Below are 20736 nucleotides of genomic sequence, written 5' to 3'. Positions count from 1 at the left end.
AGGCACCAGACGTGTAATGCTGGAGCTGAATGAGCCCGTCCCCGGGCCCACCGGGGGCACACAGGCAGAGCGGCTGCCCGGGCTAACAGGGCTGGGGCGCAGGAGCCCAGGATCCCCTTCCCCACTCTGCCATGGACTTGCCCCTCCTGCCTTGGTTTCCCCAGCAGGAAGACAGCCAGGGCAAGGCCGTGGGTGGGGGATGTCCCCAGGCGCGCAGGCGGTGGGACAGAAGCACCAGAGACACGGTAGAAGCAACAGCGTTTTAATAACCAGAGCTGGGTCCAAGCCACACACTGCCAGGGCCAGGGCTGGCGTCACCTCACCGCACAAACCACGCAGTTCTCCCCACCTGGCCGGACGTCTGAACACCCCTGGGCTACGGCCAAGGGGCACCCAGCTCCCTTTGGTTCCTCCCCAGGCTGCTGAGGGCTCCCCGTGCCGGCTTGTCCAGAACTGGGGGGGTTTGAACGGGCCCCACCCAGCCCCTGCAGCCCCTGGCCTGGGCGTGGGGCAGCTCCCCCAGTTTAAAACCTCATTGCACGGCCCAGTTCTGTGGCACCTCCCTCTAGTCCCCGCAGGGCCGAGCCCGCCTGGGCGGCCGGCGCAGCTGGTCCCAGAGCCCAGTTGTGCTTCTGACCCGTGGTGGAAGGAGGGAGGAAATAGGGGAGCTGCCCAGGCCTTGCCCTGGCCCTGCCCTGCACTGACCTTGGAGAAGACAGCAGCAGCTGGGAGCACCCCAGCATCTCTGAGCCCCAAGGCCCCGGCTGGCCTCTCCCCTGCCCCTGGAAGCATCCCCAAGCTGCTCTGCCACATGGCCTCCAGTTCACACCCTGCTGGCGAGGCACAAGCCCCCAGCCCAGGCTGGGTTTGCTCAGCAGGGTCCAGGTCCCCCTCCACCCCCCGATTCTGGGGACCCCAAAGTGCCTTTTAGTTCCAAACCAAACCCAGCAGCCGTCCAGTCCCCGAGGGCAGGCGCGAGGCCCCAGCTTCCGGGGGGGTGGGGGCAGGGCAGGGCACAGGGACTGGGGCGCAGAAGGGTCTCAGAGGAAGTTTTCCCCGCAGATCTTTGGCTGATCCGCCCCAGCCCAGCCCGGCCCGGCCCGGCCCAGCCCAGCCCAGCCCACGGGCAGCCAGGAGCTGGCAGGGGCAGGATAGCGCTGGACGGGGCGGGAGTCGCTCTGATTATTGCAAGAGGTAGGTGTGAACAGTGCAGTGAAGTCGCAAAGCGAAAAGCTTTTCGGTATTTCCAACCCTCTCGAATCCACAGCTGCCCCCAGCGACCTCAGATCCACATACGCTGCAGCCACCTCCCCGCCGCATGCCCCAAGACACCCCGGGTGGAACAGGCAGGGGCGGGACGGGGCGTCTGAGTGTTTGCTGAGCTCACTGGTGCCTGGGGACAGCCCCTCCTGGGCCTCTCAGCATGTGGTTCCTCCTGGGGGGGAGGGCGGAAAAGGAGATCGGAAGAGACACCCCCCCCCCCGGAAGAACCCTCTCCTCAGAGTGCCCCCAAGGGAGCGTCCATCCCGACTGGCCTAGAGCTCTGGCATCTGTCCAGCCGGAAACGGGACGCCCTGGGAGCAGGAGTATGACGAAGACCAGGGCCCCCCAAAGCCATGGCAGCCGGAACAGAACCTGAGTGACGCGAGGAGTCACAGGGCTCTTTGCAGCCTGTTGCCAATGGGTCCTGGGGGTGCTGGCTCCGTACGCCTCCTTCTGACACCGGGGGGAGAGGACCTCCCCTCCCCCGGCCTGCTTGGGCGGCCGGGAGGAAACAGACTTACCCCAGCTGTAAATAGATCACGTTCTCTGCAGGCTGCGCTTCCAGGTCCAGGAGAAGGCAAGTCAGTTTCCGAGAGCGCCATCAGAGCCGTGAATTCGCGCTCTGAATGCCGCAATGCCTCGAGGTCTGTACGCTGTTCGGGAGCTCCCTGTTCTGCCCTTGGTAGAACATGCGTCTTCCAACAGCCTGCAAACCGGCTACGGAACGGCTGCCCCAGCCGTGTTGGTTTCAGGGCCATGACAGAAGCTGAGGCAAAGCAACTCAGGGGCTGGGGGTGTAAGGAAGAGCTCTGCCCCCTGCACTGAGCTGGGGTGTTTTAAAAGCACCATCCGCTGTGTTCCACTCACCCCTAAAGGCAGAAAACCAGCCCTGGATGCATCCCTTGCGTCAAAGGCGAGGGTGGTGAGAACCGGCCAGTGTGACCCTCCAGCCCCGGGGCTACTTGTTGCTGCGTGTCGGCGAAGTTCAGGGGGAAGAAATCCCAGAGCGTGGGGCTGAACATCCACAGACACCTTCAGCGTTCTTCGCCCAGGAGACGTGCCGGCAGAGAGCAGGGACCGGGGAGGGCCCCGGGAATGGACCGGCTGCATCAGCACAGTCTCCCAAGTGGATGCGCAGAGCGCGTTGGTTACAGGCCAGAACGAACGCACCTCAACACTGTCACGCCGTGCGGGAGTCCTGAGGGGCGGCCAGAGAACGATGCGCAGCGCAGGGCTGCCCCCCAGATGGCTACACGTGCAAAGGGGGTTTCAGCAGGCCCTGAAGGGAGGCTCCGACAGTGACGGCTGAAATCATTGTAGCACTACGGTGAACGTTAGGGTTGTCTGCAATCTCACTGGGCAGGCGGGAGGGCTTCCTTCCTGGCTAGCTGCCTCTCCACCCAAAGCCCTGGCCAGACCCTGCACTTTCCAAGAGCCTTTGGGAATCCCCAGCACAGCACTGAGTGAAGAAGCGGCAAGATTCAGCCGACGTCTATTGCTTTAGCGAGAGAGGCTTTGGCACAGACAGCTCTGGCCAACTGTCCCGTCCCCCCCCCCGCCCAGTTTGGCACATATGAGACAAACAGAACGTAAGGAAATCAAGTCCCGGCCCTTCCCCCTCCCTCCTTCCTCCTCTCCTGTTTTAGGAGTAACTATTGCAACCGAGCCTGGAGAATTCCTTCAAAGATCTAGTCCCTGACAGACCTGTCCCTGAGCAGCTGCTGTGCAGGGGGCTGACCAAGGCTTATTTAACTGACACTACAAGGCAAGAGTTGTGGGTTGGGAGAGCAGGAAAAGACACAAAGATCGTCAAGACCGAACAGGTTCAAAAGCAGAAATTCTGGGCGCACGTCTCCAGCAGATGGGGCAGAATTCAGGGTTCCTGAAGCAGACCGTGAGCGTAAACTTTTTAAAATTTCCTGCCCCCTCGCCAGGCAGGTGCAAAGGAACGCCAGGACGCACAGAGCCCACACACATTTAAAGCAACGAAGGGTCCTGTGGCGCCTTATAGACCAACAGTTAGTCTATAAGGTGCCACAGGACCCTTCGTTGCTCTACAGATCCAGACTAACACGGCTACCCCTCTGATACTTGACACATTTAAAGCGAGGCCTTGAAAAGACTTTGGAGTCCTTCTGGCTAAGGAAGTGACGGGGCAGGATTCCGACCTTCCAGCGGGTGATCGAAAAATTGAGGGCAACAGGTTCCCCTAAGTACGCAGCAAAGTTGGACCCTTGTAAACCCAATGCCCTTCAACTCTCTGACCTTTCGCTGGCTGAAGAAAGCATCGCTGTCGCTCAGCCTCAGCCGCCCAGCAAAGCTTGGGAGGTCTTGGAACAAAATTGATGCTGTCCGAGTTCTAAGGGGGCTTCTCAGGGACCACCGGCAGAGCTGCGTTGCTCTTGCTAGAAGTCTCTCGGATCAGGGTGTTTACAGCACAAGCCTCTGACAAAAGCAGGCCTATCAGGGAACCAGGGCCTGAAACAGGAGTGTTTGAAAGGACAGTGTGGATACAAATCTAAGCAATTTCAAACCAAGAATTTCAAGTCATTTCACGTCCCACAGCTACCCCTGAGCTTCCAGAGGCATCTGGGGGGTGGAGCACTGTCTTTTCCTCTCATTCAAAAATGCTTTTTTCTGCTCTGTGCAAACGGAAGACACCAACTAGAGTCACCCACCTGGAGCTAGGGAGAAATATTGTTTTTCTTCTAATCTGCCTTATTGCCACGATGCGAGAAACCGAGTTGAGCAGCACAAAGACCTCGCACGGATTTTTGGCCCAGGGTAACAAAGCAAGAAAGCGGTTAAGGACAGAAGGGTGGGGAAGTGGGTGCTGTCCCTCAAAGCACGAGGGCTCTGATCCCAGCTCTTTTAGAGAGAGGAATTTAACGGCACATGGACTTTTAGCAGCCGATGTCTCTAACAGAGCACGCGGCTCAGGAAGAAATTAGAGGATTCCTGCTACATATTGCTGGCTTTTGTTTTTGATTTTTAAATACCCCCTTAAAGAAGGAAGCAGGAGAGAGCTCTAAGGAGCTCTAAGGCCAAAGGAAAAATGGAAACTCGACAGATCTGTCAGGACGAGACAAACCCTGAATCTAGAAGAGGTCAGGCCCTCGGGAGATGGCCTAGCACGCTAAGGGGAAAGCTAAGGGGGCACAGGACGGACTGTACAATACTGGACATCTCCCCCACGGCCAGAGGAGCCTTTGAACTTTTGGTTTTAAGGGAGGAGGATGCAGATTTAAAAAAAAAAACCAAAAACAAAGACCCAAACCAAAATCAGTGTCAGAGGAGGAGAGACAGAAGCTGCTATTTCCAGTGCAATTTTCAACCGTACAAACACAATCCATCTGCTCTGGCGATTCACGACCAAAGGCTGATACAAACTCCGAGCGCACCACACGCCCGCGAAAGACGGCAGCGTGCCAGGAGCAGCACCGGCCCTGCATTCTGGCACGACGCGCCACTGCCGCATTGATAGGGTGGCTTGCCTGCCAAGCACTCAACCTCACGGGCATTTAATCCAGGGCCACCCTGGGTCTGACAGCATGCGCCACCTCGGGAGGCAAAGCAGGAGAGCTTGAAAGTGCAGCACAACCACCGGCTACACACCGTACTGCAGCTCCCAAGAAAGCAGCCCACGGGAGGGGGCCCGTTCAGCTTGGTGGCTCTGGACTTTCCTGCCAACACCTGTCCCTCACCGGCACAGCTCTGTTGTGTGTGTGTGTGGGGCGTTCTGGCTTCCTGCAGTATCTAAATTCCCAAAGCCGGCTGTGGTAGCAACACGCCCCAAATCCCTGACGTTAAAGGGCCCAACTTCTCCTCCAGCAGCGCCCGTGCCCGAGGGGCAGAACTGCGGTCCGTCAGGCTGTAGAATCCAACCCATCCAAATCACGCCCGTGGGTGACAGTGGAGGGATCCCTCTGTTCAAACCAACCTGCTGGAAACCCCTTTCAATCCAGCAGGGGCTTTGGGGCTCTCTGCCTGCTTTTGTTTGCAGGCGGTGAAAAGTGAAGGACAATCATTGGAGATTTCCCTGCAGCCTCCGAAAGCTCCCACCTCCGCTTGGGCAGGGGCTCCAGAGACTTTACTGCCCCTTTCTTTTAAACCTACAGCAAAAGGTAACAAACAAGGAAGCGGGCAGCCTGTTGGGGGCTCTGGACAGGGCTCTGCCCCGCGGGAGGCAGACAAACGGACCTGCTGCCGTTCCCAGCCTTGCTTGTGCCACAAGGCATGTGCTGGCAAACGGGTTTCCCAATCCCTTGAGCGTTTGGGCTGCCAGACGTGATCATAAGACCAGACTTGTACCGACCGGAAGCAAGAGGTGTAAACTTGCCTTCCGCCTCCAGAAACGCGAGGGAGTTGTGCGAGAATCCTACAGAGCAAGGACAGGGAAAATCGTCAGATTCAAAGGCCGGTAGGCACCTGTCAGCAGCGCTTCCGCCCGTGGGGTCCGCAAGAAGCTGTTCCTCCCAAAACTGATGGCTCGAAGAAACTCCCAGACACACCCCAGCCAGAACCAACATTCCCCGGCCTCTCCCCCACAAAAAGCTGTTTTGGTTTGTACCGTCAAGTAGATGGTGAAGAAAGGGCCTTTTTGAAATCTGGCTCCATCTGAACACCCAGCAGACGCTCACGGAGGGGCAGGTGACAGGATGGTTTCGAGGGACCCAGGCCCTCATGTCCTTCCCCCCAAACTTGGCTACGGTGCTCAGGCTTCCCCCAGAGGGATGCTCCAACTGATGGCCTGGTCCTGGCTGGCCCCCGCACAAGGCGCGTATAGCTTTAACGGGACACATCTCTCCTCTCTGCTCCCGAAGCAGCTGGATTTCACAGCAGCACAAGGTCAGACGCAGCCTACAAAAGGCAAAGCTCCGGAAAGGGCTGCAGCAGCTGGGGGCACGTGGCCGAGTCCTTTCTGCACCGCTGTTGGTCGTGTCTGGTGGAGCGGGAGATGGGGCTGTTCTCCGGTGCGATTCCCTGGTGATGGGGCTCGTGTTAGCTAGTGGCATGTGTAGTAACTCCGCCTCACAAAGAAATGGAGCCCACAATAGTGGGGCTGGTCATGAGAAAGGGAGAGCCCACCCGCACTCGGGATCCACCCAGAGCAAGCTGCTGGCTTCTCCTTTATAAATTCAACAGCCGAGGGTCCCCTGGCCCAGGAGACAGAGTGGGGCTGGGTGGCTCTGGAGCCCGTCCGTTCCCAGGAGGCGGCCACGCCAGCAGCTCAAGAATGGCTGTTCTCTGCCCCCCAGGGAGCACGCCGGCCTGGAGGTGCCTCACTTGTGTCTTCTGGTCACTTGCAGCAGGCCAGATTCCACCCCAGCCTGGTTCACTTTGTGGCAGAAGCCTCCCAGGGACTCTCCTCCCCAAACGCACAGAGCAGAAGGTAATGGCCTCCCTCTCGGCAGGAGGAGGGGGGACATTTTTGCCCACAATGGCCACGTGGACGCAGAGGTGCCCCTCCTTTGCAAGCAGCCCCAGAAACCTCTCATCCGCTCCCACCTTACGCAGCTCCACTCTCTCAGCGGTGACTCTGCTACCTTGGCCCACTGGAAACCCCACCTGGAGTTCAAATGGTCATGTAGCACCTTGTGAGTGGAGAAAGGAGCACGGCATGATGGGAAACGCACCAGCATCTGGACAGATACTGGGCCTCCGTCAGTTATCGCTACCCTGAGCCTATGAAGAGAAAGTCCCCCATCCCCCTAGCATCCGAATGGGGGATCCCAGAACCACCCTGGCCCCATGGAGAGCAAGTGCAGAGCACCAAAGAAGTAGCAGTGAAGACCCTGCTGCGTAAGCGCTGGCCTGACACAGCAGCCTTAAAGCACCCCCTCCCGCTCCTGACATCATCCACCCGACAGAGAGCGGCGCAGGTGGGTTCTGACCAAGAGCTGTACAAAGTCCGAGTGCGGGGGAGACTGCACACCGATTCTTAAAACCACTGCGGCCCCTGGCCGGCCCCAGGCTCAGCTGCAGCAGCGGGTCTGCGCATTCGCTTTAGTAGTTCAAGTCGACGAACACTAGATTAGATTAGCGTGGATTTAGTAAGGCTGTTTCCCCCCGTCCCCACACCTCCAAAGTGAACTGGAAAAGACACACGCACGGGGAAACTGAGACACAGAGAGGAAGCGTTGTTTATACCTGACTGGTGATGAGGTCTGTCCGATCTTATTCAAAGAAATGTTTTATGTGCATAATAGACACAGGTGCAGCATTTCCACAGAGGGTATTGTAAAGACACTGACAGCTTGCTGCAGACGCCTTTAAGGCGTTGTCCCCCTCCCCCTTCTTACTGGTTTGTTGCATACGGTAACTAAGTTTGATTAAATACTCCTGATCCAAATGGAGCCGACTCTAAATTTCAGAGAGTTACTCAGGCTCACTTGTCTCCCTCTCTGGCATCAGCTGAAAAGCCCCCCCCAAGCATGTCCAGTTTTCACGCTCTGCTGGCAGTTTTCAGTTTCTGATGCCCCCCCGCACGCAGCTGAAACCAGACGAGCTCGGCCTCAGGAAGAGGTTCAAACAGCTTTTTGCGGCTGCGAACCATTGAACCCGAGCAGGCCGCGTTTTTACGACAGAGCTCGCTGGAGGGTTGGCTGGTTTTTCCTTTGGTTTCTTAGTGAAGGCAAAGGTGAGAGCAGGGCTTCATAGCGTGAGTGGAACAGACAAGACCTTTGACAGTCACAACTGGGGGCTGAAGGGGGGAATCAGATATAGGCCATCCCCCCTCACAGGTCCCTGCGACGTGGAGCCGCCTCCAAACTAGGGCTGACATGCAAGAGATGGAAAATGATTTCTTTTATGGGGTGGGACAAGACATGGGGGAGATCTCAGCTCTGTTCCCCCCTCCTACCACTCCCACCTCGCCCTGAAAAAAGGTGGTTCATCTCCGTAACCAATCCTTATCTTACACACACAGGTAAGAGAAACGCCACAGGTCTGTTGTGCATACGCAAGTCACTTCAGCGCTTGGATGCCCTGGGAAATAAAGCTTCCTTGTTCCCTGTTGGAGCCGCTGTTCTCTTCTTAGTGCTACTTTGATACTCTCCAGATCTCCACAGCTGGAGGGGAATTCACCTCTGCCTTAGCCCAGGGAACCAGCGCCCACTCACGATCGGGGTGGGGAAAGAGGATAAAGAATCGGACTAGTACCGAAAAAACCAGAGATGCCTCGAACCTGCTGTGACTCAGGAGCCAAAAAATGCCCTGACTGTGTCATCACTGCCAGGTTATTTCTGAATTCACAGAAGCGCCCGTCGAGAACAAAACCAGTTCCTAGCCCCTAGCTTCCAGGCCTGACCTCCTCCAGGACATTACATTCAGTGTTTGTCAGCAGTTATATGGCTCAGTTGAACTGCCCGTCCGGCAGCATGTCTAACAATGGCAGTGCAAAGACATCGGTTGAGTTGAAATGCATTTGTGCTGTTTTTGTTTTTTTTTTTTTTTTTTTTTTTAAACACAACTTCCCTTTGTCCATTCATTCCCTAGAAACAGAAACTTTCAAAAGGAAAATATAATCCCCATGACACTTCTCTCCCCTCCCGCCCCCCGGCCGCTCTCTTTTCTGTGGGTCCCTAAAGAGAAAGCAGACTGTCCGATTTTAACAAAAGTGCTTGAAGCAAGTGCTGTGAAGCGAGGGCGTGGAGAGAAACTTCCTCCTCCGGTCGGGGGGAAGGAGCCATCCCACACCCAGTCGGTGGGATCGGAGGAGCTGAAAGGGTTCACTCTGCACCAATCTACGCACGGAGCAGAACAGAACGACAAGCAGGAATAGGCTGACTTTGGCATAAAGGTCTGCGGAGAGGAAGTTTTAGAGCAAAGCCCCTGCCCCCATCCCCCGGCACACACAAAACACTTAACCGATGCAAATGAGGTGTCGAGAGACACAAGGTTGGGAGGTGGGGGGGGTCACGCGTGGAAGATTCCCTCCGACCCTCTTTACAATGCACTAGGGAAACCATCACAAATCTTGTTTAGCAAAATAACGCATTATTACCGAACACTTGGATTATTACTTAAATTGTCAAGCTGTGCTGTCAAATGGATACATTACAGCGTTAAAGCAGAACAAGACTGGCCCCTGCGAAAAATGGCCACAATTTCTCATCCCTTCCCCCTTCCCCCATGCCCAACCCACGGATGCGTTGCTGGAATTTTTCCCACTCCAGTAGTATTATTCTTATTATCATCATTATTATTATTGTTTTTTCAAAAAAGACACAAGGGGAGGGGTGAAAATAATTCGAACAAACTTACTAAGAGCAAATAAAATGAAATGAAAAAGTCCAACGCGGCTGAACGAAGAAATGCTGAAGCCCTTAGAGATCACATTGATTGTCTTGTCAGAGTTGAGTCACTACCAGGTCAAGTGAAGAGGTAATGCATTACAGCATGAAAACAAGGCAAACCAAAGGTCAAATTTTTCCTCTTAATTAAAAAAGCTTAAAATCTCTACAATACTTTAAAAAAAAAAAAAAAGCACATTCCAAATACTACGCTAAACTATTCCCGTGCTGCCCTTATTTGAAATGATTTTAAAATCTTTCCTGTGATATGAAAATTAAATCAACATGGCATGAAAATGGTCTCAGCGCCTGCATGTTTTGGCCTCTGGTGTGCGTGCACACAAGAGGGTGAAGCCCTAGCCTTGAAGTCAACAGGCATTTATTTCTGAGTAAGCATGTCACTCCAAAGCACTGAGCTGTTAAAGGAATTTGGCTCTTGGCCTGGAGTTCTACCACATCATTCAACCTCCCAGGAAAAGGGCAATGATCAGGGAAGCTAGAGCTTCCAGGGCCAGGCAGCTTTTTCAGTGTATTGCTCTTGTACGCTTCTGAACAATCAGACCTGCTGCAGCACAGCAGGGAAAGGACACTTGTCCTGGAGGAAAAATCAACCCACCCCACAAATGTTGACTTTGGACCCATATTCCTACCCCTGGAGGGGCTTATTTTGAAGGCTGAGATGTAGGCAGGGCCTGAATTCGAAACAAGAGAAGAGCAAGCATTGCAAGAGGCAAGTACCTGAACTCGACAATAATGTAAACAAGTCATTTTTTTCTTCCAGTTCTCCCTCTGCAGAATACTGAAAAGGATCTTTCACAAGGATCTTTCATTCAAGTTTTGTGTGGTCTGATGCCGAACTGAGGTATTCGGTGTAGAAAGGTAACACTTGCTCTCAAGGTGGAGAACCGCGGTGTTGAGAGTGGAGGGAAGGAGAGGAGAGGATCGAGCTCACTGCAATGAACTGAAGAACTGAGCCTTTCGTCACACCTTTAAGGAAGGAAAGACTGGGGCAAACAGGCCACAGTGCTATCTTATGCAGTGGCCTGCAGCCCACGTTTGAGCCTCACAGCAGGTGAAAGAAATCACCGCTCTGCTTCTGAGCCTTGGATTGCCAGACTGTCAGAGAAAGCGGCTCAGAAGGAAGAGATGCGCTAGCCACCCAAAGGCCAAGACCGTAACTTCACATTTGGTTCGAAGTGTTTCACTTTGGTAAAAGAAACTAACAGTGCAACAGGAGCTCCTTGCTACTCCAGACTGTCATCCTGCCGGCATAAAGCCCCTCTCTCCACCAGCGCATCCCTCCTGTCATTGCCTGGGGGAAAGGGCAATCCGCTACCATGCCCATTTCACCGAACAACGTAAACATCTGGCCAAAAAAAATAAAATAAAATAAAGAGAAGCAGAATTCCCCTTCATTGGCAAGTACGCTTCCGATCAGGGAGAGGCCAATTTTCGTAATCGACGTAACTTTAGGCGGGACATCCTCACCCACTTCCTGTGACAGTCAGCTGGACCAAGAAGAGAGAGTAACTGACTAGCACCGACAGCCTGATGAACCAAAGGACAGAGATCCTTTCGTGGAAGTCCCCTCCAAGCCAATGCTCGGTTCTCAATATATTTCCTGCAGCGAGCGTATGACCGTCACTGACTCATCTGAGAACTAGCAGCATGTGGCTCCATCCCCAAGGCTGCAAAAGGAGCGAGAATCAGTGGAAAAGATCGTCCATCGAATGTTTTCACGCCGTCCACCCGTTCTGATCAGTACATCCCAGTCTTTGGCTTCGAGCGGACTGGCGATACGGTGATAGGTTTGGTTTTCTCCTTGTGTTTTTGCACATGATACTGTTACAGTAATTCGAAAAACAGCAGTGCCATTCTCAAATGCTTAAAACAAGCATTATAAATAGGATTTTTAAAACAAAACTAAACAACACTCAAATGAAGACACCAACCCCACATACACACACGCGAACAAAACCTGCCAAGATGCCATGTTAAAAAAATAAATACGGACTTGGGGATGTGAACAGGGATTTGAAGTGCATCACGTTTTCCTTCAAAAGGTTAAAACTTTCAGATAATTATTTGTGTGGTTTTCAAAGGTAAAAGCTCATTGTGTTATAAATAATGTCAGAAAAAGCAACACTGACGGACGTTCACATGCAACATAGAGAGGGACAAAATTTAAGGAATCGCCTCTCAGGATCCACCATCTTGCCAGAAAACCAAAACCAAACCGAGAATCCCTAAAGTGCCTGGTGTGGGGAGGGACTATTCCAGCAGCGCATACGTGGGCTCGGAGCAGACCGCGGCGGTCGGGCAGAACCGAAGGAGCGAGAGCTGCCAAAGCTGATCGCCACCTCCTGGGTACAGCAGTTCGGGACTCAAGTGTTCTGACTGGAATCGAAAGATGAGCATGAAAACAAAGCGATGCAGACGTAGGAGCAGTTACAGTGGCACTCGCCCAGGTGCTAACGCCCTCCGCACAGCGGTCACTCCTCGGTCTCAATCCCTCCCCCGCCCTCACCTCTCCACAAAGTTTAAGCTTCCGCTTTCTGGCTAGACTGTGCACCCGTGGAATGAGCACACCCAGGGAGCCACCGAGCCAGGGGGCAGGAGAGGGGAGGGTCAGACAGGCAGGAAGGAAAAGCCAGGTGGAGGCTTTGGAACAAAACCGATTCCAAAGTCAATCCCACCCCATGGCGGGGAGGGACCGAACGCTCCTCCCAGCTAAGGGCCAACTGGAATTTCCAACCCGACCCCGCACAGCTGAGCCGGCCCCTCCCAGTGAGTTTGACGGGGCCGGCCTGAACTCCCACGGGGGGTGGGGGGCGGCTCTTTGCCAGCTGCTCGTGAAGTTGGTTAGCAGCTGGCAAGGGCGCGCGGGCCTAGGCAGGGGCGGAAGCTCTAACTTTGGGCGCTGACGGGAAGGCCGGTCCAGTCTTGTTCTCCTTTACAGCGCCCTATGTTTATAGACTTTCTAAATAAATAGAAGATATTAGATACCCATAGGTTAGGCTACTCCGAGTAACAGCCGTCTAAGCCGATCGCACTGTGCCGGTCCTTGGTGTAGGGGCAAGTGCTACCGTTGGGCAGGGCCCCGCAGGCGGCGGTTTTGGCCGCAATGCCGCAGTTCTTGAGGAGGTTGAAGCTGAAGGGGCTGATGGCGTCTTTAGGTGGAAAAGGCTTCATGGTGGAGAGGATAAGTGCCAGGCACTCTGCCACATCCTTGTTAGGGGCGCAGGCCAAGGCGGGCGTGTGACCTGGAACAGAGCGCGAGACAGCAGTTGTGACGGCGGCTGAGGGACTGCGACTGGGAGTGCCAGGACAAGGCTCACTCCTCCCCCATGGCGTGGCGGGGAACATCCGTCCAGCGACCAGGGCGTTAGCCAGGGGCGTGGTGCTCTGGGGAAACGCCCTCGGCCAGTCCCTCCACCTGCCTGTGTCCCACGGGGATCCGGCCCTGCCTCGTGCAGCATATTCAGGTAAAGACACTAAAATCTCCCGGTGACAGGCCCAGAGGAGGACATGCGGGTCCCTGCAGAACTCCCGGTGAGGGAGCAGTGCCTGGGCAGCGTCTCCCCAGCCCAGGCTACGTCACCGGGACCAGCGCGAGGGCTCAGTGGATCAGCTGGGTTTGAAAACAAAGGGGGGATGCCCATTACACTTCACTCCCTCCCCTCAGCAGGAGCCTTCAGGCCTTCTGCTAAACCTGGCGTAGGCTGGGCAGGGCTGCAGCTGAGTTAGTCCCTAGCAGGCCCAGAGGAAGGCGACTGGCCCCAGCGAAACCCTTTGAGTAGCAGTGGGTCAGCCGTCCTGCCAACGCTTTCAGGGTCGGAAGGATCCCAGCAGCGTGCAAGCTCAGCAGAGAGAAAACCCAACGCGCGGAGTCCCCGGGCCACGCGAACGAGCAAAGAGCTGCTTTGTTGCTATTCCAGCTGAGCTCCCGGGCACGCCCCAGCCCGATCCCGCACACATGGGTGAAATCACGTGGCAGTAACACCTGCTGCACCAGGGGGAGGAGAGCTTGGACGCGGCTCGGCCAGGCTACAGGGGATCACGGCAGAGACACCAGGGCTGCTCCCCACCGCTGACAGCAGGCTCAGTACGGGAGCACGACAACGTGCAGTGTAAGGGGCGAGGAAATAAAGTCAGGGCCAGGTGCCTATCTGAGAACCAGGGGTGTGGAATAAATGTTGTTCTGTGCACTGAAGCATGCGCAGATCTGCACCACCCAGTGAAACGTGACGCCGGCTGCGGGCGCTCGGCTAATCAGCTGGGCGGCGCCTGACTCTCCTGGGCAGCTGTCCCAGCGCTCGGCTTCCCGGGAGTACTGCTGCGACCCCCAACCAGCCACCCGGGCCCCGAAAGATGCCGCGCAGAGACCACGTTGTACCTGACCCTGCCCAACCGCAAGCGATCCCAGCTGTGACGCATACGCACCTTCTTCATCCACAGCAAGTACGGTGGCGCCTCTGCTGAGCAAGGCCTGGACGACAGAGGCCAGTCCGTTCCGAGCTGCAATGTGGAGCGGCCTGCAGGGAAGGGAAGAGGTGGCTGAGCCTCGCCAGGCAGACAATTCCCTCTGCCTTTCCACCTGGAGCAATCGCTTCTGCTCTGCCCTGGCGTGCCCCGGGAGAGCTTCTGGACTGGCCAGGGAGCAGCAAACGTGCTGAGCGGGCGAGCCACCCGCAGCGGGAGCCAGGGCCTGGGGATGGGTAAGCCATCAAAGGTGCAGAGGTGGCCCAGGGTCTGCAGGCCGGGCACAGCACCTGGCAGGAACGGCCTCTGCTGTAGAGGGGCAGGTGCCTGGATCCTGGACCACTCAGTGAAAGCCCTGGGCCGGTTTCAAGAGAGGGCAGCAGTTAAGGCCTCATCCACCTCCCCTGCACAGCCAGGAGGCGAGAGGCTGTTGCAAGGCGTCTGAGCTGGGCAGACAAACAAGAGCCTGGCTACTGCCCTCTTGGGCTGAGCTTCCCAGGGGTGAGACACGGTCACAGGCTGCTTGGGGAGGGGAGGGCAGGGGAGAGGGGAAGGTGTAGTAAATGGAGGCGTGGTTCTTCCGCCTGGAACTACAGACCAGAGACTGCCTCAGCTGCTGGCTTCCCTCTTCCAAACATTACAGCCACCCGCCCTAAAAACCAGCCCCTTTCCACCCGCTGCTCGCACACTCACATCTGCAGAGCACTGTTAGTTGCATTGATAAGGCCAAGGTCTTGGGTTTCTCCCAGGATCAACAAGGCACACTTTTCATGACCCTGGAAATAAAACCGAATCGTTTCAAAGTAGTGCGTGCAGGGCGGGGGGGGCGGACCCAGGGGTGCCTGCAAACGGCGTCCTCATGCTGCCCGTGTTTCAACACGTGGCCAGTCTGACCCAGGTGTGAGTGAGGAAACACACACACCTGGTGAGTTCTAGTTTGGAACTCTCTTCGCTACTCCCTTCTCCTACCCAGCATCTCCCTTCAGGGTCGGAACATAAACGACCCCTCTGTGTTACCCACTGCCCCCGCTTTGGGGTTCTGTGCATTTGACAGGCAGGTGTGAGCCCTGTTCTAAAGCTAAGTAAGGCCGGGCACCCACACCCCACTACAATTCCTGGCACCTTCCGCCCCTCTGAACACCCATGTGAAATGACCTGCCCGAGGTTTCCCAGTCTCAGCCAGAGCAACAGATTTTAAACTGGTTGAATTAAACCACTGCCACCAAGGACAGGGTGGATGGTTATTTCAGTTCATCCAGATTTAGGGCTTGTCTACACATGAAATCGATTCTGGAATAAGAGAGGGAGATAGTCGCTCCAAAGTGTGGATGCTCTTACTCTGAAATAAAGCGCTTCGTTCCACGTCAGCTTAATCCACTTTCAGTGGGATTACTCATCCCAGAATCAGTGCCCCCCGCCCCACCATGGAATAGCCAATCAGGGAAAACTCCTGCCATGGACAAGCCCTTCCTTCCAGTTAGGTTACGTTGATTAAAAAGAGATTGAAACTCATTCAAAACAAGCTGCTCTGACAGTCACACCATGACCCCACACATGGCCAACACCGGCTTAATGCAGCCTTTGCAGGTGTGTGTGGAGAAGAGGCCGTGGGTGCCAGCTCGCATGGCCAGCAGGGCACAGAGACGCTCGCTTGGATACACTGAGGCTCACAGACCAAAGGCCGCAGTGAACACTCCCTGTAAGCACAATGCTTGGGTGGCCGCCCAGGAGAGAGTCAGGTGCCGCCCAGCTGATTAGCAGAGCACCCCCAGCTGCGCACAAGTGTTTCTACGGGTGGTGCGCATTCCCAAGGGCCTCCGTGCACGTGACAATATTTATTCTAAACACGGATGGGGAAAAAAGTGAGGAGGAGCATTGGGCCGACTCCTACCTTGCTGCAGGCCAGGTGAAGAGCTGTGTTCTTGTTGACGTCTAGCACAGTTAAATCTGCTTTTGCTCTATACAGCAGGAACTCTACAACCAAGAGGGCGAAACGTGTCAGGCGCACGCAGCCCCAACTCCCTTAGGCAGGCACAGGGCAGCAGGAACAGCATACCCACAAGCCGCGGAAGGGCCTGGGTGTCTTGGGGCCTGGGCGGCCCCCGGCCCTACCCCCACCCGCAGGGGGAACAGATGGTTTTCAGGCGACAGGCACCCAGCGCAGAACAGACTTGTCAGCACAGGGACCTGAAGCCGTCAGCACCATCTGTCGTGGGGAGAGGGGCCCAGAGGGGTCCCTGAGCTGGGGCCATATCCCTCCTCCAGCCAGAGGGGACTTCCACCTCTCCTGCCCAGGTCCCATTCAAACCAGCCAGGCCCCTCCTTCATCCCGCTTCCTGCGGGAGAAAGGGGTCCCCTGGCTGCCTCGACTCCCAGGAGCCTGGAGCCCCATTGCCTACGTGTGACAAGTCATCCCATGGACACACCCCTCAGCACTGCGCACCGGTGTGAGGCGCCCACCTCAGGGTACGACGGGGCACCAGCAAACACGTGCTACTGAACCAGGGATTACAATCCTCACACCCCCACTATGTGCCACCGGGACCCGGCCGGGTGCGTCTGAGCGCTCAGGGCACAGGGCTTTCTGGTTACGACGTGAGCACCCGCCAGGCCCCAGCTTCCCGCCCGTCTGTCACTGCTACGCACCGACTGCTGCCGTCTGCCCGTTCTCAGCCGCCAGCATGAGAGGGGTCCTGCCCAACTGGTCCGTCGCGTCCACCTCCGCGTGGTGACGCAGCAGCAGCTGTAAACCATGGACGTTGTCTGCAAAGGCAGCAGCGTGAAGGGGCGTCCTGGAAGCAGAGGGGAGGGCGTGAGGAGAACCCCCACCACGGCCACGGGCCTGCCAAACCTACGCTCCTCACTCTAGGACGGGAGCATCTCGCTTGCAGCCATGGCAGTGGGGGAGGGGGACGCAGCAGGTGTTACTGGATGTGCGCCAGGCACCTGGGACCAGTCAGGAAGCAGAAACAAACGCAGCTCAGATGACAGGGAATCGGCTGCCACTCACCAAGAAGGAATCGGGGGTGAGCCTGACTCAGTCCCCGACACCCCTCCTCCGATCACCCGAAGCTGCCAGGACCTGTCGGGCTCAGGGGTCACTTGGAAGCAGAGACTCATCACTGCTCGGCGGGGGGGCATGTCTCCCTGGTGGGCACCGGGCTCGGCTCACGAGAGCGACCGCGCGGGGGGCTGCGCTGGCCTCAGGCGCCCCAACACCATGAGAGACCAGGCAGGAGCTCAGGCCCCACTCACCTTCCTTTGGCATCTCTGCTATTAACAGTCTTGGCCCCCAGTGCTTCCACCAGCATTTCAGCAGCGCCTTCCTGGCTGTTGATTCTGCAGGGCGACAAGGAGGGACCCCCAGCGTTAGGCTGGGCCAAGCTGTCTGTGCACCAAGCAATGGCTCTGCGTGGTCTTCTGCTGCCCAGGGCCAAGGAGCCGCAGGCGGTGGGGGGTATCACAGGGGCTGCGCGTGCACCCACAGCTATGACGTGAACAGGCTGAGAGTGCAGGAGCGGGATGAGAGCCTGCAGGCTAAGTACTGGAGCGCGACCGAGGGGAAGGATGGACAGGGCGCAGCTCCATTACCCACACTTTGGGAACACGGCCCTCGGGCTCCCGGAGCGCCCAGCCCCAGAGGGGACCAGGGAGGGTCCTGGGCTTGAGGCCAAGGCTGATCAGAGGGTGCGGTGGAACCGGCCCACAGCTGCTGTCCCGCCGCGAGACCGAAGAGCTGGAGGCCGAGCTCTCACGCCACGACCGTGCACCCATTCCCGCCCCGGAATGCTCCCACGCTCTCCCCCACTGGCGCCGGGGCCGGGGTCGCTTACACTGCACAGTGCAATGGAGTAAAAGGGTTTCCTTCTAGGTATGCAAACGGGTTGTGTTCAAGTAACAATTCAAGACAATCTTCATGTCCTGCAAAGAGGGAAAGGACAGAGGAGCCATGAGCTCAGGAACCCGGCAGCTGCCTCTCCCCGGGGAACCCTCTGTTCCAGGGGCGCCTGGGGGGTGCAGGCAGGAAGGAGTTTCTCGGTGTCCCCCGGGGGAGATGAAGTCGGTCGGGTGCGTTATTTAAAGGGGGGTGGTGAGCGTGCGCCAGCCAGAGGCAGTGGGACGTCACAGCTGCTGGCCGTGAGATCCCAACCTGGTGCGACACAACAAGGGGATGCCCCAGTTCAGCCAGCAGAGCAAACCCTCGGGGTCTCCCCGGGCTCGAGAGAGATGGGGCCTGTTTCTGGTTTAAGGGTAAGGCCCTGCTCCGCTTTCAGACAAGTCTCCGGTTCTGCTGTGAGAAACCCACAACTCTGAGCAATGTGGGACACCAGGGCCAGGAGGGCTTGGACAGCCCAGCCGTCCTCCTGGGGGTCCATGGCGTAGCACTACCACCATGCCATGGAAGTGTTTCACAGGGAGAGAAGCCCCACCTCTGCCCCTGTCCTTGGCTGGGTTTGCCCCACGCCAGGGCCAGGGACCCCCGAGGGGGCAGGGGCAGGGGCAGGGGCTTGCGTGTTGCAGACACTGGGCTGCCAATGTTCAGCTTTCATCTCAGACCCTGAACGAGCGGCTGGGAAGGACATTCCCTCCCTGCCGACCCAGAGGGGAGGTGCCACGCAGGGATTCCTCTATTTTTATCCATCCGGGGGAGGAATACATTTTATTCGGTGCACTGAAGCATGAGTGGATGTGCACCACCATAGAAACACCGGCCGTGGGCGCGCGCCTCACCAGGTGGGCGGCAGCTGATTCTCCGCTGGGCGGTCACCCAACTGCTCGGCTGGCAGGCAGCGCCGTGCCCGAGCGTCCTATTTACGGCGGGGGGCCTGGAACACCACAGTGCTAACCAGAGGGAGGGCCGTCTCAGCTGGGCCACTTTTGAGCCGCCCCAGGGAGGAAGGAAGAAGGGACCTGCTGTCTTACCGCTGTACGAAGCCCAGTGCATTGGTGAGTAGCCACTGTAATCCACCACAGGGTCTAGGGGGTCCGTAGAGAGCGCTGCCTGCAGCAAGGTCCTCAGCACCTCCGAATGCCCACACGCCGATGCAAAATGGATCGGGGTCCGGCCCTTGGAATCCCGACACAGTACAAAGGCATCGTGGTCTAAGAGAACTGCCAGGCAGTCCTCGCAGCCGGTCACCGCCTGGGCCGGGTAAAGGAAAGCAGCGGCTGGGAGCGGGCAGAGAGTTCCTGCTCGCTCAGCCAGAGGCCTGGTGCTGAACCGCCAGGCCTGGCTGTATGGCTGGGGGCGCAAGAGCACTGCAAGGGAAGAGGCAGCTGCAAGAGTTTGGTGCTGGCCCTGCGCCGTGTTCTTAGTGGTGCCTGAACCGTTTCGGCTGAAGTTCGCCCCAAACGTTCAGCCCCAGGCAAACACCTGGCCAGCAACGCTTGGGCCCAAAGCCACCAAAAACAAGGCCTCCTAAGGGAGAGGGTCGGAGCTACCAGCCCTCCCGAGACAAACCTACTGCAGGAAAGCCAGTGAGCCACCCCAGGGCCTGCACAGAGCTCCGTCGCTCTCACTTACCCCCCGATGCAACGCAGTCCTGCCTTTCCTGTCCGCTGCGTCTATTGTGGAGCCCTTCTCCAGCAAGAGGTGGGCGCAGTCCACGTGGCCGTTCATGATCGCCAGCATCAGGGGGGTTCTGCGGGAGTCGGGGGAGCACAGGGGAAGGGTGTTGTCTTGGGAAGGGCAATCGACGATCGCAAGTTGCAATCCCCGTTTTGCAGGACTCCTGGGTTCTGCTCCAGCTCTGGGAGGAGTGGGGCTGGGAGTCAGGACTCCTGGGTTTTGCCTCAGCTCCGGGAGGAGTGGGGCTGGGAGTCAGGACTCCTGCCTTCTGCCCCAGCTCTGGGAGGAGGTCCCTGCTGTCTAGTGGTGAGAGCAGGAGAGGTGCGGCTTGGAGCAAGAGGACTTGACAAGGTCCTGGCTGGGATGACTTGGTGGGGGTTGATCCTGCTTGAAGCAGGGGGCTGGACTGGACGACCTCCTGAGGTCCCTTCTGGCCCTGTGAGTCTATGATTCTAGGACTGGGAATCCTGAGCTTTATTCCCAGAACCGATCTACTGCATGACGCTGAACGAGGCCTCGGGGCACTGGGAGACTCGGTCCTTTGCAAAGCCCTTTGGGGAGATACCCTGGGGCCCTCCCTGTGTAGCGGCATCGTCCCATGCAGCCACATCGCCCACAGGCAACAGGTTTTACGAAGACACTAGAACTGACTCACTGGCCGTGAACATCCACGATGTCGGTGATCCTCCCCCTCTCCCCACTGTCGATCAGAAGGTGGAGGGAATCCGTGTTCCCATAGGCAGCTGTGGGGGACACACAAGAGCAGGAGGAATTAAAGACCAACACTGGGCTACTGCTCTGGGGACGCGGCAGGCGCGACGCCTCAATTTTTATAAAGCTTCCGCGGCAGGTCCCACACAACTGCCTCCTAAGCCAATCAGGGAGACGTGTGCTAAATGAAAGCGCTGTGAGGTGGGGGTGACTCCAGCAGGTCCCAGAGGGTCACTCCCGTGTCTGGTACTAGACAATCGGCTCATCGGTGAGCGGGGAGCAGCACGCTCGCGCTCTCTGGGGCTGGCAGCACCCCAGGAGGGGCTGTAAGCACTTTGGAGGCCAGATTCGAATTCTAAGCAACTTTGAGACGTTGGAGAACAGGTCTAAAACCAAGGAGAGCAAAGGCAATGGAAG

The 20736-nt window shown here is 57.1% G+C and overlaps 1 protein-coding gene across 1 annotated transcript in view; it reads right to left on the bottom strand.

Annotated features, from left to right (window-relative positions):
• Positions 1-246: 246 nt before the first annotated feature.
• Positions 247-20736, bottom strand: part of ANKRD52 (ankyrin repeat domain 52) — a 43003-nt gene continuing 22513 nt past the window's right edge. The window contains exons 19-28 of the mRNA XM_074979694.1: positions 20264-20351; positions 19564-19681; positions 18963-19182; positions 17873-17960; positions 17295-17378; positions 16686-16831; positions 15931-16013; positions 14733-14815; positions 14001-14092; positions 247-12820 (exon numbers count right to left, since the gene is read on the bottom strand). Coding sequence (XP_074835795.1) covers positions 12576-12820; positions 14001-14092; positions 14733-14815; positions 15931-16013; positions 16686-16831; positions 17295-17378; positions 17873-17960; positions 18963-19182; positions 19564-19681; positions 20264-20351 — 1247 coding nt within the window. The 3' untranslated portion in view covers positions 247-12575. The remainder of the gene's footprint in view (positions 12821-14000; positions 14093-14732; positions 14816-15930; positions 16014-16685; positions 16832-17294; positions 17379-17872; positions 17961-18962; positions 19183-19563; positions 19682-20263; positions 20352-20736) is intronic.

This window comes from Carettochelys insculpta, chromosome 29, assembly GCF_033958435.1.
Source record: "Carettochelys insculpta isolate YL-2023 chromosome 29, ASM3395843v1, whole genome shotgun sequence".
NCBI classification, from domain to species: Eukaryota; Metazoa; Chordata; order Testudines; family Carettochelyidae; genus Carettochelys; species Carettochelys insculpta.
The sequence above is the reverse complement of the archived record's forward strand: the minus strand, read 5'-3'. Positions and strand labels throughout refer to the sequence as shown.